General features: G+C 40.2%; 1 protein-coding gene across 1 annotated transcript in view; it reads left to right on the top strand.

The window, feature by feature from the left end:
- The window catches only part of LOC145413001 (GRIP and coiled-coil domain-containing protein 1-like), a 54,732-nt gene that overhangs the window by 26,673 nt on the left and 10,396 nt on the right, over window positions 1-17,663 (top strand). The window contains exons 2-4 of the mRNA XM_080282822.1: window positions 12,780-12,849; window positions 13,164-13,324; window positions 13,999-14,154. Of these exons, the coding sequence (XP_080138948.1) occupies window positions 12,780-12,849; window positions 13,164-13,324; window positions 13,999-14,154 (387 nt within the window). The remainder of the gene's footprint in view (window positions 1-12,779; window positions 12,850-13,163; window positions 13,325-13,998; window positions 14,155-17,663) is intronic.

The following is a 17,663-nucleotide window of genomic DNA, read 5'->3' as shown; positions in this document are numbered from 1 at the left end:
TCAGCAAACAAAGCAGCAATAGGGGCAAGAAATAGTAAACCCCAGAGTAAATGTGGTAAACTACAGTAAACATAAAGGAACGTCTAAAGAAAGGAAGGAATATGGAGTTTGGACGCGATGCAATCTCATAGAAACAGAAAAAATACAGGAAACCATCAACAAGAAGGAGAAATTGTGATTGCCTAAATTTCAGCATGAAGAAATCGGGGGGAATGGATGAAGTCTGAAATTACAAAACGGAAACTTTGTCCCGGTAGAAATCAAATGTTTGCTCTGAAAAACACAGACCAAGTAATAAAAACAAATATCACAAGGTTTACATGCGGAATTGTACAGACGTAACAAGATCGGAGATACGGTTCATGACGGAAAAATCAGTGTTACATTAGAACGAGTAAAAAAAAGGGGGGGGGGATTTAACAGGAGTGGAGAGATAAAAAGAGAGTTGAAGACTGTCTCATCATCAGTGTAATTAAAGATGTAAGTGACTTTACACAGAATAGCGAAGTTATTTACGAAATGTCAAGAAGTCAAAGAAATACGAACCATAGCCAGACATACACTAAAGGACACACACACACACACACACACACACACACACACACACACACACACACACACACGAAACAGGTAGATTGGCACAGATGCAGACAGACACATTTAGGTAGATATATAAAGGTGCACATGGATATACATACCGATACACAAAACGAGGAGAAAGAGAAAGAGGGAGGAGGGGGGGAGGTGAGGGCACAGAGGCAATAAGCTAGGGTGTGTGTGTTTACTCTATATAGTAAAAATATTGACACGAGGGGCCCAGAATGGTCCTTGTCGAGACTGCCTGGCTGCCTCTTCCTTCCCCTTCCCCTTCCCCCTTTTCTCCTCTCCTCCCTCTTCTCCCCCTCCTTCCTTTTCTCTCCTCCTCCCATACCTCTACCCTTTTCCCTTTTCCCCTCACCTTCCTACCATCCCCTTTCTTTTTCCCCTGTCCTTCTTCGCCTCCCCTTTCGCTTTCTCTACGTTCCTTTCCTTCCCACTGGACCCCCACCCCAATTTTTCTCCTAGTTCTCACCCCTCCTCCCTTTCCTCTCTTCTTTTTTTACACCCTCTCCCTCCCCTCACTCTCTTCTGATCCTTCTCTCTCCTTCCTTCCCCTATCCCTCCCTTTCCCATTCCTCTATTCCTTCCCCTACCCCTCCCTTTCCCATTCCCCTATTCCTTTCCCTACCCCTCCCTTTCCCATTCCTCTATTTCTTTCCCTACCCCTCCCTTTCCCATTCCTCTATTCCTTCCCCTACCCTCCCTTTCCCATTCTTCTATTAATTCCCCCTCCCCTCTACTCGTATTCCTTCTCTCTTCTTTTCCCTTTTCTCCCCATTTTCTCTTCCTTCTCCCTTTCTGCCCCTTTTCCTTCCCTTTTCTTCTGCTCCCCTCCCTCTGTACCTGTTCTGCTCCCCCTGTATTCTCTCTTCCTTCCCCTCTCTTTCCTCTCTCCTATAGTTCCTGCTTCCTGCTCCACTTCTCCATCCCATCCCTATCCTATCTCCTGTCCCTCTTTCCTTCTTTATCCCTCCTCCACTTCCCTCTCTCCTCTTCTTCTTCACCTAGTTCTGCTCCATGACTCCTTCCAGTCCCTTTCTCTGTCCACAATCCTCTTTCTCCCTCCCCCCCCTCTCCTTGTACCCCCCTCTCTTCTCTATTTCCCCCTCCAACCCTCTCTCTCTCTCTCTCTCTCTCTCTCTCTCTCTCTTCATATCACTGAAGTATTGTCACCCATAATTTTCTAATTTGTCTTTTCTTACATTAAAAATAACTCTAATTGGACTGTACTGTTTTTAATTTTCACTCTAATTGATTGTAAAGGTTTTCATGCCGCTTGAGTGAAGATACAGGTATGCACAAACACTCCTATAAACAACCTAAGTATAAGACAGTTTATAAATACTAAGGGCCGTATATTTGTAAGTTAGGATCCTTCTTAACACTGCTTTATGGGTGAATTATTCTGTGTACTATACATCCTTGGCGTAAGCATCATAGATTAGAATAATGTTGTGAAATATGCTTACTACTACAACTACTACTTCTACTGCTGATGCTACTACTACTACCACAACCACCAACATCACCACCACTAGCTTCTACTGCTACTACCACTACAGGTGTTTCCTATACTACCACCACCCCTATTACCACTACTAACTACTACTACTACTACTATTGTTACTACTACTGCTACTTCTGTTTCATGTACTACCATCACCACCCACCACCACCACCATTACTACTACCACCATAACTACTACTACTACCACCTCCTTTCTCCTCCCGTTCACCAAAGATACAAGGAGTGTGGAGGAGGATAATTTCCGTCCTATTTGACAAGCTGGAGGAGCCGGAGGGAAAAATGGAAGGAAACAGGAGGGGAGATGGAGAGATAAGGGAGGGAGGGAGGGAGGGAGGAGGAACAAAGGTAGATCAGCCGATAAAGGAGGTATACGCACGTGAAAGGAAGAATAGGAGGGAATAATAGAGACCGTGGGAGGAAAAGAAATGTGTGTGTGTGTGTGTGTGTGTGTGTGTGTGTGTGTGTGTGAGAGAGAGAGAGAGAGAGAGAGAGAGAGAGGCGGGGGGGTAAGAAGGGAGTGAGGAACAGCACCAGAAACTGAAGTAAAACTGACACAAAAACAGAAAAATCCAACGGTAGGAGACATATATATATATATATATATATATATATATATATATATATATATATATATATATAAAGAGAGAGCGAGAGAGAGAGGTGGGGGGGGCACAGACAGGCAAACTGAGTTAGGGAAAGAGGCGTCATCGCCCAACATACTGCATTTATATATATATATATATATATATATATATATATATATATATATATATATATATATATATATATATATATATATTTATTTATATATATATAAAAGAAATACTCTAGCTAATTCCTTCAGTTCGAGAGAGACCAAAGCTGAATAAAACTGAGTGGCAGACAAAATATCATCTATAATTCACTCCCTTTAACTTACCGATGAATTTCGTCCCTTTGTGGCCCATTTCTCAGAGCTCGATGGCAAAAGACGATGTTAAGGCCTGTACTACTTTCCATTTCAGTTTTTCGTGACTAGCATCACATTCTTTAAATCTCACCTCACAGGTCAACATTCAAGATGAAGAAGTGGCAATTTCACACCAAGTTAAAGAGAACAGAGTATAGAGGACGATGCTATCTTATTGAGAGGGTTAACAAGGGAAGTGACAACTCTTTCAATAAGATACGTCTATTTTTTTGTCTATTTTTTTCTACCTACAGACGATTTTATTCAGCCGAGGAGAGACTAGCAGTAAGTGAAGAAGTTGATGAAGAATATATCTAATCCCCCCGGTGATGAACAGTGATGCCTTCACGTGGTGGCACCGAAATAGCTGGACGATGGAGCTGCCCGGTTATACAACTCACCGCCCCAGCACAGCTCCCTCCGTATTCCTCAAAAGGGGGATAGTGGGCTGAACGGCAGGGTCAGCATCAGCCTCCAGTCCACTGGGTTCACATTCAGATGAACCTGCGGCTACAACAGTAATTGCTACTATTACTGCTGCTGCTGCTGCTGCTACTGCTACCACTACTACAACTACTACCATTACTACTAACTACCAGAACTACTACTGCTACCACTACTACAACTACTACCATTACTACTAACTACCAGAATTACTACTGCTACCACTACTACTACTACCATTACTACTACTACAACTACTGCTACAACTACTTCGTACTGGAATACCTATCGACGCACAAGAAAAATAAAATAATTAAATAAAAACAAAGCCATTGTATACCCTCGAGGGTGAGATGAGACTAGGCAGATTAAAGTGGGAAATGGGAGATTGGGGCTTTTGATCTCCCTGTGTGTGTGTGTGTGTGTGTGTGTGTGTGTGTGTGTGTGTGTGTGTGTGTGTATACGTGCGTTTAGAGAGAGAGGGGGGGGAGACCTGCGATTTGTATTTATAAAGGAATACTAACCATTTTCTACGATAAACAAGTCTCCATTACAGATCATTCAGTTTTTCCTATTTTGTCGCTTTGATATCTGCTGTAATATGACTGTTAGGAATTCGGCAACTGTATGTGTAAAAAAAAAAAAAAAGAACGGCATACACAAGCAGCTTTACACACAGCTGAAGATTAGAACACTTAATAAAGAGCAAGCCCTGAGTCTAGCACCATCTTCGCTTTACGTACGGTTCTTGTGTTTACCTCGGTGTGTGTATGTTTGATGTGTACACGGATCTGTCTTCATTGAGGCAGACACATAATTCATTCTCACACACAGGCCCACACACCACCCACAAACAACACACATCCTTAAACACACACGCGCACACACATACACAGGGGATAATTTCTTTGTTCAGTAAGCAAATGTTTGATATCGACTCCATGGGGTTTAGAGCAGGGGAGAGGAGAGAATAATGACAGGAATGACGAGATGAGCAGGTGGATACCAAAGGAGAGAGAGGGATGCATAACTAGGACAACCAAGCCGTTCCCTGGTGGACCCTCTTTAAAAGGTTAGTTTAAGAAGGAATATTATCCGTTAGAAAGTATTTATCTTCAGACTCGAGAGAGAATGAATGATCTGGCCGTTCACTTCGTCGCTCAGTTGAGTTGTTGAACATTACCACAATCCATATATCGACATACCTATCCATCCATTCGTTCATCCACCCGTTTATCTATTCAGGCGCTGACGAGGAGCCTGCACGTGATGCCGTTGTTTATCCTGGGAGGAGCAGCTGCGGCGTCCACCCGGGAGCCAAACCTCCTCATATTTCGCTACACCTGAATTTAACATTTTCAGTGCATTTACTTTTTTCATCCTATTCTTTCTGTCTCTCCAGACGAATTTATCAAGCTTAGTATTTTACTGAAGTTTAATGGCGCCTTATCTATCTCCTCTAATTCGAAAAGTCTCCCTTAAGCTTAAAAAGATAGTCAATAGATAGTAAAATGTAAAAGAAAATACCTCTTTGGGGACAATTAAGTTTACTACAGGTAACAAGAACATAATTTAGAATTTTTACCTTCGTCAGAGGTTCAATATTAAACTCATTTCTAAACGGACAGCCTAATTTGGTCTCCCTATTACACGGTTCGTTTATTTCATCCAGAGGGGCTGAGAAAGTTTTGCATAAGTAATTATAAATCATCTTGAAGAACATTGCATCTTTGTTACTCCTGTAGAAGAGGTTAAATTTGTTGCTGGTGGTAGAAGAGGTGTTGGTGGGGGTGTTGGAAAGAGGGGATGACGGTACTGGCAGGTGTGGCTGTGACGGGTAGCTTTTCCGTCTTTTTGTCCAGAAAAAGTCATTTCGGTCCTACTGGGTCCTTAGCCATATCGCGATTACTAGAAATGAACAAGTTGACTCTGACGCGTTCTGCTACTCTCCTATAGGTCGTCTCTCCAACCCATTCTTGCTCTTGGTTGTTTTATCGTTCTAACCCGTCTCTTCCGTGAACTTAAGCAATCCTCATGGAACTTAAAGGTTAAAAACAGACTTCACAGTATTAAATTCTCATTTCTTCTGCCAACTGGTGGACGGGAGTTCGCGCCTCGCTCAGGTTGCGAAAAGTTTCACTGACGAAGTGGGTGGTTACTGTCCCCCTTGAGCAAGGGGACGGGTGTGTGCGTGTGTGAAGGTCACAGCCTTGCCCTTAGATCGGACTATATGAGCTCTCAGCTCTCTTCCGGGAGGGTAAAAGCTGACGATCACGACCATCAAGTGATCCTGACCGACCCGGTGAATTACATCTCGACCCACCCCAACCGTCGATGGGAGACTATCCTTGTTCGTCTTCGCTTGTGTCGTACCCGCCTCACTCATGGTCATTTAATGTGCCGTGACCTTCTGCCACTTTGTTCACACTGTAACAGCCCCATGACTAGCAGTCACTTTTTTCTTGATTGCTTGACTACACTCCAGCACCGTCTCTCAGATTTTCCCCATCCTTTCCTCAATACGACAGCCCCCACTGCTAGCTGATTCCCTAGGTAACTCTCCCGCTGCTTTTCTTTACAGTATTATCAGTTTTATTTCTGCTCTTCACAGCTTGCATTTAATTTGATTATTCCCCCTGCTACCTTTTACTTTCAACCATAAACATTAATGGATTTAGGGGTGGCGTGGGTGGCGTACGCCCCCTTATTTTAGACAGACCGGTGACTGCTTACAATGGAAGAACAATGTTAATTACCAACACATATTGCAATGAATGTCTTATTGCACTTGTATTTGCCTGTTTTATTCTTTTCCTACGTTTAAAACAAGTAATATAAGAAGCATTTTTTTTTAAATTCCTAAGTTCATTAAGGGATAAATCTGCCAGGAATCACGCCCCTCTCCATTTTTTTTCAAAGTGCTGGATCCGTCCTGATATAGCCATTTTATGGCTTGGTGCTAGTGCTTCATCATTTCTTCCTTCCTTCCTTCCTTCCTTGCTGTCTATCGAGGCCTGCTGTAGGTTGCCAGTTCATGTCAACCGGGAAATAGCTAGTTTTGTCCACTACTACAGTAGGCCTTTTAGATTATGTCAGCCGAGAAATAACCGATCTGTCTGGGATTGCATCAGGATACTAAGTGGGACTCATCTATACCTAACTGTTTAGTGAGAATCAACAGAACCAACAATGAGCCCAAGAATGAATACAATTATCCTAGAAAAAGAGAAATCAGACCTTGAGAGATCAACAGCAGGGAAGCAGACACCTGTGCTCATAATTCAGTATCATCCATGGACACCCTGACAACGTCTCTGGGATCCGTGGTCTCGTCTGCCCTCAAGTCTCCCTAGCACCTCTTCTTCTACCCCTTTTTTATAACTTTACGTAGGTGATTAATGGTCTCGCAGTGAACTTTGTCGCTGGTACTGCTTTCTCTTTAAAGCAACTACTTTTGAATTATAGTTTATTTTATATGCATAAACGCCATGATTTGCAGGTGTTCGTAGTAATATCATGGAAGCACCTAAATGAGAAGTGATTGGAAAACATTTTCATATGGTTCGTCCACTGTTTCAAAACGTAATGATGGGAAAATGTACACATTTCCTTTAGATCGAGTGTACGTTAATATAGTCCTTTGTGTTATGTCTACAGTAGAGTGATACAGAATAGAATATAAGAGAATAGCAGGAAGGAGCACTCAAAGAGTGCAACATCCGTACCCCTAACTGGTCTATGGACCGAATATTTGGCATGTCATGTGACCTTGACCTTTGAGTGATTGTTTTCAAAATCAAATTACTTCATTCTTACCTAACAATGAACCCTTCCAACTAGTTTGGTTCAAATAAGGCCAAAACTGCTTGAGCTGACTATGTCCAGCGACCTTAACCTTTGACTGATTGTTCTCCAAATCGCGTCTCTATCCTTGCCTTAACCTGAACCCTTTCACAGAGTTTGATCTAAAGCGGATATAAACTGTTTTAACTGAGCTTGTCATGTAACCTTAATCTCTGACGTATTGTTCTAAAAAAACAAGTTATACCCTTGCGTGATACTTAACCCATCCACCAAGATTGGTACAAAGAACATTGTTTTTCATTTATTTTATTCACACACACACACACACACACACACACACACACACACACACACACACACACACACAAACAGGTCGAAGTTTGACCTTGCTCTGTGACCTTGACTTTTGACTCTTAAAATCCAATCCTTTCTATCTTGTCTGATTCTTAACCCTTCCACCAAGTTTGATTCAAATTAAACAACTGTTTGAGGTGACCTTGCCCTGTGACCGCGGCCCTTGACTTTTTCCACTCACCTTGACCTTTGACTGTTCTCAAAATTGAATCGCTTTATCTTTAGCTTACTATAAACCTTCAATCAAGTTTGGTCTTACTCGGATAAAAACGTTGACCTTCTGTGTGACCTTGACCTATGACCTGTTATTCTAATACGCAATAGATATACTCATTCGTTGATCCTCAACATTTTCAGCAAGTCTGGTTAAAATCGGATAGACTGTCTGGCTTAATTTTTCAACTGTGTGTGTGTGTGTGTGTGTGTGTGTGTGTGTGTGTGTGTGTGTGTGTGTGTGTAATGCAACAGTTAACCAGATCACTCAGTGCATAATGTATGCAACAGGTCAGCTCTGAAATTCTTCCTCTGTCTGTATATCCTTCTGTCTATGACCTGCAATCTTTTAAAAGCAATGTGTCCAGGGATCTCGAAGTGAGCGGATCTCTCTATCTCTTGACAGAACAATCTTGTGGGCTTCTAGGCTTTGTTTCCTTCCTCCTTGTAAAACACACACACACACACACACACACACACACACATCAATCAAAACATAACATCTGCACTCGTTCTGTGATCGCTGGTGTAATAGGTAATATAAATCGAAAAAAAAAAAAAAGGCAAAAAATCCTAAGCTAACGTCCCTCAGTACTGTGGCAGGTGTCACGGTCTCAGTAAATATATCTACAATTGATTCTTTGCCATAACTTTTTTTAAGGACAAGAAACATGGTAAAAAGATAACATCCGTACCTGAACATGAATCCCGGATACGGCCTTGAATAACTTATTCATTTTCTCCAAAAGTTTCCCTTTCTGTCGTTAGTAATCAAGTAGGTTCAATAATAAAAATATCCTTGTGTTATGACAAGGTTCCCTTGTCTTGTCTCAGGTATGAATTTTTGATAACTGTAATATCCTTGTTATTGCCAGCCACTACTATAGTATTATTGCGCATCCAGAAATTCCTCTGCCGTCTGTGACGTCACTTGTAAACAACGTATCGTATGACTACAGCCTGATTTTGACACTTGCATGTTTGACTTATCAGTGATCTCGTGTTGGAGATAGTAGGTACGGATTTTTATATTGTTTAAGAAAATAATTATATGGGCCTGTTTTAACTAGCAATAGTCAGTCATAAGTACAGAATACATAAGCTTTGCGGGACAGATTTGTATTTGTTAGCAAGGTCTGCCAGTAATCCGAGGCCAAGGAAATCAGATTCATTGCTACGTGGCTAGTACCTTTCCGGTTTCTGCTTTAGGTAAAACCTATTTTGGACTCGGGATTTGTTGTTTAGGTAAATTTTTAGAAGTAATCAACGTTTTTTTTTATTATTTTTTTATTGTTTCCAATGCAAAATACTGTGCTTTAATTATTTTTGACCCTCATTTTTGGGGGAAAATCCCCCTTTTGGAATTTTGAGTAAGATTTCCAAAAGTGGGTTTATCCCCCAAAATCAAGATCAAGATTAATTAAAAATAAACTATTTTGCATTAAACTAACCCAAACTAACCTAACCTAACCTAACCTAGGCCTGATCTAGAGCCTGACATAGACCGAATGCACACGCCTGCACCAGCCAATATGGCACAACATTCATCCGTTACTGAGCGACAGCCTAACCTAAGTCATTATATGACTATCCCTACAAAATTTGCTCCCCCAACTGAAACTAGGCTTAAACGGTAAGTCTTAGTTAGAATAGTTCAGGGACGTAATATAATGAAAATTGGTAACGTTGGTTACTTCTAAAGTTATACCGTTGTTTAAGTTAAAATGTTAATGGTTATTACCATATTTCAACATGGTCTTTTTTTTCATTTATCCAGGTTGAGGTCTATGAGTACCGGAAATGAAGTACGACACGACAGTGACGCGGTATTTCCAGATTTTTGTTGGAATGAAATAATGACAGGATCCTTTGTTATTTTTTATAGATTAGCATATATATACTGGGCTTTTTTTATAATGGTTTTAAAAATGTTCATATATATGAGGTTCCATTATTTTACTTAATACTGTGTGTATCATATATTTTACGGAATATGAAGTGATTTAATTTTATCGCCGAATACTGTTTTACAAATACAGTATGTGTCATATTTTAATAGATGTAAAAATGTCTCGTGTGATGTATATAAAGTTTTACTTTATGATTGCAATTACCTTCGCTATTGCATGGTCGTTTGATGATTGCACCATGATTAACGAACACTTAATGCATGATACTGTTATGGTGCAGCATTTATGCAGTGTGCATTTTAGTTTTCATGCTGTTAGGTAGGTTATAAGTATTGGGGGGTCTGGGGGCAAAGCCTCTCAGCTAGGCTTCAACTGCTAATTGGGGGGGCTAATCCCCCCAGTTAGGAGATACGTTTTTCTAGATAGGTATCTGCTGAAATGTATGGTAATTAAATTGTGTTCATTTGAGTATGGTGTGCACTGGCACGTTCAGTCTGCGGGATGGGCAATAAACACCCTGTTGTGGGTGTTGTTCAGGCGGCTTTATTTAATATTGCAGCATAGGTATAGCAATTTTGCTTGTTCTCTTTATTTCCTTTGTCAAAAATTAAATGTTAATTACCATACCTACGATGTATCTAGTACTAAAATTACTTTGGTTAAGAACGTTGGTTGTAAGAAAACTGCTTGAATCCCTGCGTCACTGTCATTCATATTTACCATCTGTTGCAGTGTCACGTCTGTTTACCTGTATTGTCTTTCAGAATGTTGGCTGAGTAATTTTGCTCATATATGCAGAAATTATGACCAGCAAGAAGGAACTTTTAACAACTGTAGAAAAACAGAGAGAACAGCTGACCAAATATGAAGTGAAACTGAAAGGTAAAGTCATTTATCAAATAGCCAGCATGACTTTTGTACTGTAATACCTTTTCTAATGGTCTCTGAGTGTTTCTTAAAACATTCAGAGATCATTCGTTTGGCAACAGATCATTAAATATCTGTAATTACTGAACCCTCAAAGTCCAGTCTTGCACCTGTGTTGGCCATATACTGAATGCAGTATTTCTGCAAAGCCATAACATCATATTACAAAGAAATAATATTGGGAATCAATCATCTCAGTCAGTTTTCTTCTTTGACATTGCTCCCGCAAATAAAGACAAAGCGAGATTTTGTGGAGTTGTAATGTATGTTTGGCTTAATGTGTTATGACTCTGTAAAACTTTACTCATATGCCTAAGTTAAGCTTGGTACTGTTTAATAATTGCCTTTACAGATCACTTACCAGAAGCTGTCTTTAACTGTTTCAGTACGACAGTGCCTTAAACTGTACATCATTCTTGCTACCATTTTTCTCAGCATAGCACAGACATCTTTAAACTGAAGAGTGCTTTAATAATCAGAGTACTGTAACATCCTCTAGTAGCAGCAAGAATAAAATAAGAATTACCTCCTCAGGTTAATAAAGTGACCAGTATAATTGCAGCTGCTGTACATCAGCACAGATACTGCACTGATATATGTTTTTAATGTTGCTACTGTTCTTTTCTGGTGATCACTATTTTGATTAATTGCTTAATCCTTCAGGGCATGTGATTTTCACTTGATACCCACACAAGACAGTCTTGGCAGTTTGGATTTTATTGTACTGTACAGGTATTTCTGTCAGATTATTTAAGGGAACTGAGTGAAGCACCCTGTCCCCAGAGGGTTAAAACCTACCTCATCCATAAGCATTGTGTAATTAACGCCTTTCACTGCAGTTCAGACTATAACTAAAGCTTCCAAATGGAATCCTTGTATATACTGTTGGAAATTTTCAGTACAAGGAAGTACCAGTAGGCTATATCACAGTTGTGAACATATATGATTAGGATCACCAATAATACAATGTTTTTTTTGACATGCAGATTTATTTCTTTTTTTTACAGAAGATGAACAGAGGAAGGAAAACAAATTAAGTAAAAAAAAAAAAAAAAATCCATGCACCACATTACAGGTGTTGTCCATTCATAAAAATTCGGAAACAGTTGGACTTAGTCTGCTGTGGGTTGAAGGTTGGGGAGGAACTAATCTGGGGAAGTGAGTTCCAAAGAGAAACAGTTCTGGTAATAAATAAATTCTGATTGGGAGAAGTTCTGCAATATGATAGTATGACAGTCAAGTCATGAGTGCTACCACATGCCCATGTATCACTGGGGAAGATGTGGAGAGGTAGCACAATGGATGCAACTTCATCTGAGCATTTACCATAAAAGTATCTGTAAAATAATGTTAAAGAGGCAGCATTCTGTCTTACTTGCAGGGAAGGTAATTCATTTTTATTTGGTGGGTTATTAATTTTTCTTATAGCTTTGTTCTGAATTTTGTTCAGTTGTTTTAGTGCAGTATTCAAGCTGAAACTAAACATGACTCAAATTACAGCCAACTGCTAGTCAGTGAAGAAGTTATGGATTCTGTACATTAATTCAAGTTTCTTTGAGGTGGTTTTTGCATGTGATCTAACATGAGAGGTCCAAGTGAGGGTAGCTGTTGTTAAGTAAAACACCAAGGTTTTCAGTAGAGACACTTTTAAAGATAGGAATATTGGTTGCATTGAAGGCAGTATAGGAATCAGGCAGTATCTCTTTACTGTATTAATATATTGGCTATACAGGTATCTCCTTTTTCTTGTAGAAAAAGAGACAGTGCTCTTTTGTCCCCATTCAGTGATCTTGATTTAAGGAGATTGCTGTGTCGAGTTGGGAGTTAGAGACATCAGACTTTGTGCATGAGTGTTTAAGTGTGAAGGAACTGTGAAGCATTGAATCATATGCAGATGCATGAATGGGAGTATGGGCGACAAACAAGAGGCCATTAAAATGAACGAGGAATAGGGTTGGAGCCAGGACTGATCCGTGTGTCTCGCTGGCATTAAATGAACGGAAATTGGAATATACATCATCTACCTATACTCTCTATCTTCCTATTGCAGATATATGAGGAGATCAGTGTGACAGAGAATGATATATTAGAACTATGTACCATGTCAGCATTTGCTAATTGTATGATTTATTAAGATATAGCTGTTTCACCAGATGATATTGTAGCTATTACAAGAGTCGGTAGGACAAACTTACTGTAGGGACTGCCTTCTTGATATTGACAGAACACTGATGAGTAGAGCTGTTCATGTAATTTGATAAGCAAAAATGATAATACTAGTAATATATATTAAGATTTTATCCTTCATCCAATCCTGTGTTGCCCCATGAGGAGTGTAGGAGCCTGGGGCTAGGCAGTTGGGCAAAATATTACAAGAGTTGTTTAGTCACTGTTGTTTGATAAGAAAAGCCTAATCATGCTTTCTTTTAACCAGATGTTGTGAGAGCCTACAAAGGACTCCTGAAGGAAAAGGAAGCTCTAGAGGCAAGTTTAGCAGCACTAACACAAACAGATGGCACTAAAAGCAAAGACATACCTCAAGAGCCTAAAAAGGAATTTGGGGAGAGCCATGCCTCCCAGCAGTCAGATGACAAGGTATGATTTAAAATTCCAAGTTACTTGTTATGATATAATTTGTCATTGTGCAGTCAGTTTGTGTAGAGGATCAACCCACATGTAATTATGCATTGATACCACCAGTATTTTTTATTTTATATCCATATAAATATACTCTACCAAGATACTCTCTTACTTCAGTATACAATTAAGGTGTTGATACGGTAATTTTATGTGGAGATTCCTTCAGATTTTCAAAAAGCTTCCTTTATTACAGTGCTTTAAGACTACAGTACATTATAAAACTAGCTATGCTGTACACTGAACTGTTTTTAAACTGCAAGGTACTTCCCTTATGAAATGTTCTTTCACCCAGATTTCATTGGACTTAATAGCACCTGCAGGCGCCTATTCACACACTGATCCCTTTCCTGTCTGGTACCTGGTACATAAGCTGATTGGTAGGCTATTTTAAGGCAGGCATATGTGAACATACATGGTCAGCTTTAGCACAGCCTCCTTCAGTCTATCTTTCCCTCTGCTTGTGATTGCTGTTCTTTAAAGTGCTACGTGTTTAAGCATCTCAGAATGAATGAATGAATCTTTTTTGTTTGGGGGAGGGGGCAAGAATTGCTGTTGAAGACTTTCATGTAGCAGTTAGAGAGAGAGGGAGAGAGACCATTCATCATGTTTTCATCATTCTTTGCTTCTAGGCTGGTGATGAGGCCAAAAGCTCTGAAACTGATGAAGACTTAAAGAAGAAAGTTTCTGCTCTGACAAGTGCACTTGCCACACTGTCCTCTGAAAAAAAGAGGATTGAGTCTTCTCTCCAGAATGACAAGAAAAAACTTTTAAATGAAAGGGACAAGGTTAGTTTTTAGTTTAAATGAATGGTAAAATGTAGGATTGGATGATGGATGGATGAATGGATGTAAATAAATCAGATGTGTTTCAGTTCCATTTCATGTACTGTACAGTAAATTAATTTTATCCTTGCATTTAATTACCAGGAACAAATCCTTACCTGAGGAGTTTTGCTTTGTTTCCTGTATGATTAGTATTTCACTACTTAATTTTGTTGTACAAATACAGGAATGCACTTTGGTTTGTTCAGGATCCGTATCAGGTAACCTACAATACAGCAGACCCTCATTATACAATGAATTGGTACCATATGCATTGAATTAATTAAACAGTGACAGAAAGTTAGGACCTTATTTTAATATACGATCATAGCTTTGCTTATACTGTATGATCATCATGATTCTGTACAAAACCTCACTGGTTGATGTATTATTGCCATTTTAGGTTAAATGATTGCCAGCATCCAAGATTGCAGCAAATTTGTTTGTTCCAAGATGGTCTTTGAACTTGGTCACTGTTGGGTGTGTTAGTGTCAGTGTTAGAACAATAATGAGGTACTGTACTTGAGTTTAAGCAGCAGGTCAAATGCATTAAAGTGAAATATTGTAGCTACCGATACTTTACCAGAATAGGTGTGTTGGAAACCAATTTTTGCATATTTTTGGTGGTAAGCAGCAAGTGAAATGCAGTTAAGTGAAATAACTACCAGTTTAGATGAGTTGGAAACATCTTTTTAGTCTTTGTTAGGTGGATGACCTGTGGCCAAAAACATATCCCTGTTGAACCCATGTTATAAGTGACAGTATACAATGAGTCATTGTGATGGACTTTTTCAAATGCATTGTCGTTGTAGAATGTGGGCATAAGGTAGCATCTCAAATTTGTGCAGAAAGTAATTGGGAAAGTGTAGTGCAGGTTCCTCAGAGAACCTTTTCAGTGTATTGTAGTTGTGTTTTTAATTAGATGTAGTGCAAGCAAGTACTGTATATAAAAATATATATGCATATATTTATATTTAGAAAGAGAGAGTAAAACCTCGATATAACGGACATCAATTGACCGGAATTTGCTTTTATTGGACTCATGGAGCTACCTTTCTATCTATCTATCGCCAGACACCTCAATCCTGTACGGGGTGGCCACAAACAAATCGCCTCCACGTCACCCTGTCCCCCGCCATTTCACAGCCCTGCTCCCAACTCTCATCCCCCTCTCTCATATACCTCTCCACCCCATCCCTCCATCTTATCCTTGGCCTCCCCCTCCCTCTCCCTCCCTCTCCCTCCCTCCACATCACTCGCACACACACTCCTCATCAGTCTCTCACCCTCCATCCTCTCCACATGGCCAAACCACCTCAGTGTGTTCCTCCTAACGCTTCCTATCACATCCACGTCCACATCACAACACTCCTTTATATCCTCATTCGTCAGCCTGTCTCTCCATGTGACTCCACAGGCTCCTCTTAAATAACTCATTTCCACTGCTCTCACTCTTGACTTGTGTCCTTCCAACAACGACCACGCTTAACTTCCATATGTTAAAGTTGGTATCACAATACTGTCATGTAGTAACTTTTTCACTTCCATGCTCACTTCCCTGTTTCTTATCATTGCTTTCAAGGAACCAGCAACCTTTCTTTCTTGTTGTACCCATTCAAGCACTTAACCCTCCAAACTTCCATCCTTACTCATCACACTACCCAAGTACTTAAACATACTCACATTTTCCAATTCCTCACCATCCAACCAAGGAGCTACCAGACTAAAGTCTCACATATCGGAAAAAATCCAATAAAGCCAGAAGCAGTCCGGACTGCCTGACCACTTCAGCTATGTTCACCACAATAAGGTAAATAATAGACATGTTTATCAGTGTACAGTACAGTATTATCATATATATTATACCATTTGATTAATGCAGTGAAGTTGTAACACAGTACAGTACCACAATGGTAGTCATAACAGGTTAAAAACCATTAATGCAATCCAGACTAATGTCTGATATATTGGAAAAAGTCTGGATTAGCAGGGAGAAGTCCGGATGTCGCTTTTATCGGAATTTTGCATTTTTCGGAATGGTTTGGGCCCCAATTAGTCCGTTATAGTGAGGTCTTACTGTATATACTGTATATATATAAATATAAATATATATATATATATACAGTACATCCCCTCAGTATGCGAGTTCCGAGTATGTGATCCCCCTTGTACGCGAGGACCAATTTTTTTTTTATTTTAGTGTATTTTGTGGATGTGGTTGAGAAGATAAAGAGAAATACACTGAAGTGGTTTGGACACGTGAGAGAATGGAGAATGAAAGACTGACCAAGAGGGTGTATGTAGGTGAGGTGGAGGGAGGGAGAGGGAGGGGTAAACCGAGGATGAGGTGGAGGGATGGAGTTGAGAGGTATATGAGGGAGGGGAGAGTGAGTTGGGGAGAAGGTAGTCAAATGGTGGGTGACAGGGCGATTTGGCGGCGTTTTGTCTGCAGCCACCCTTTGCGGGATTAGGGTGTCGGGCTATGGATAGATAGATAGATTTTTTATTAGTAGGCAAATTGAACTCCTTGTAAGTGTGACGGGCAGCGAAGAGGCCCAAATCCGGAGTACCCAACATTGCCCCCTCCAAGAAGCAATAACAGGTATAGGTCAGTCTATCTATATTGCTGTTGCCAGACGCCATAATCCTGTAAGAGGTGGCCATTTGACTTTGAGTTATTTGTATTACAGGGAGGGGTACTAACCCTCCACCAAACCATTTGTTGACACGTAGGGAGCACGTATGGGTTGATTATATGGTTACCACCCAGTGTTGTAAATGGTTTCTTGGCTTACAGGAAACCATTTGGCTTGTCACTCAATGTAAAGCCACCTGTAAAGGAAAGGAGAGCAATAAGAAGTGACAGGAAAGATGGGTAGGAAGAGAGGAGGGCAGGCACAGAAGAAGAATGATAAAGGCTAAGGAAAAAGTAGGCAGCACTACATCAAGTGAGTGGATGATGGTCGCCACCACCTACCGCCAATGATTTACCTAGTAAAGCTATGATCTTGTAGGTTTACTTTATCTTAGGTAATATGTCTTAGTTAGTTTCCCTGTATAACACTTAGGTCTGAAAGGCGTCTCAAGGGTTGCCCATGAAAGGGGGTGCCGCCTGTACGTAATTTTTTCCATAAGTTTATGTATTCACAGTACACGAATTCCTAGTATGCGAAGTCCTCTGCCACCCATATAAGCGTGTACTAGGGGGATGTGCTATATATTTGGAAGTGAAGCAGATTACAGATGAAGCATTTACCAGTACAACATGGATACCATATGGAGGAAACACTTAGCTTTTGTTGAGCAATATGCCCTTCATCCAGTAGATCACACCCTGATATTGATATACTGGTAATTGGGCAGTTGATGTACTGGGGCTCTATTCATACACTTTCTTGACTTTAATTGGTGCACAAGACAGTTTGTTTAGGCAGTACATTTATCAAACGTATATGGTAGCCAAATGCTTCTCA

The sequence above is a fragment of the Coenobita brevimanus genome, chromosome 94, assembly GCF_032717465.1.
Source record: "Coenobita brevimanus isolate Jiangsu-jjx chromosome 94, ASM3271746v2, whole genome shotgun sequence".
NCBI lineage: Eukaryota > Metazoa > Arthropoda > Malacostraca > Decapoda > Coenobitidae > Coenobita > Coenobita brevimanus.
The sequence above is the reverse complement of the archived record's forward strand: the minus strand, read 5'-3'. Positions and strand labels throughout refer to the sequence as shown.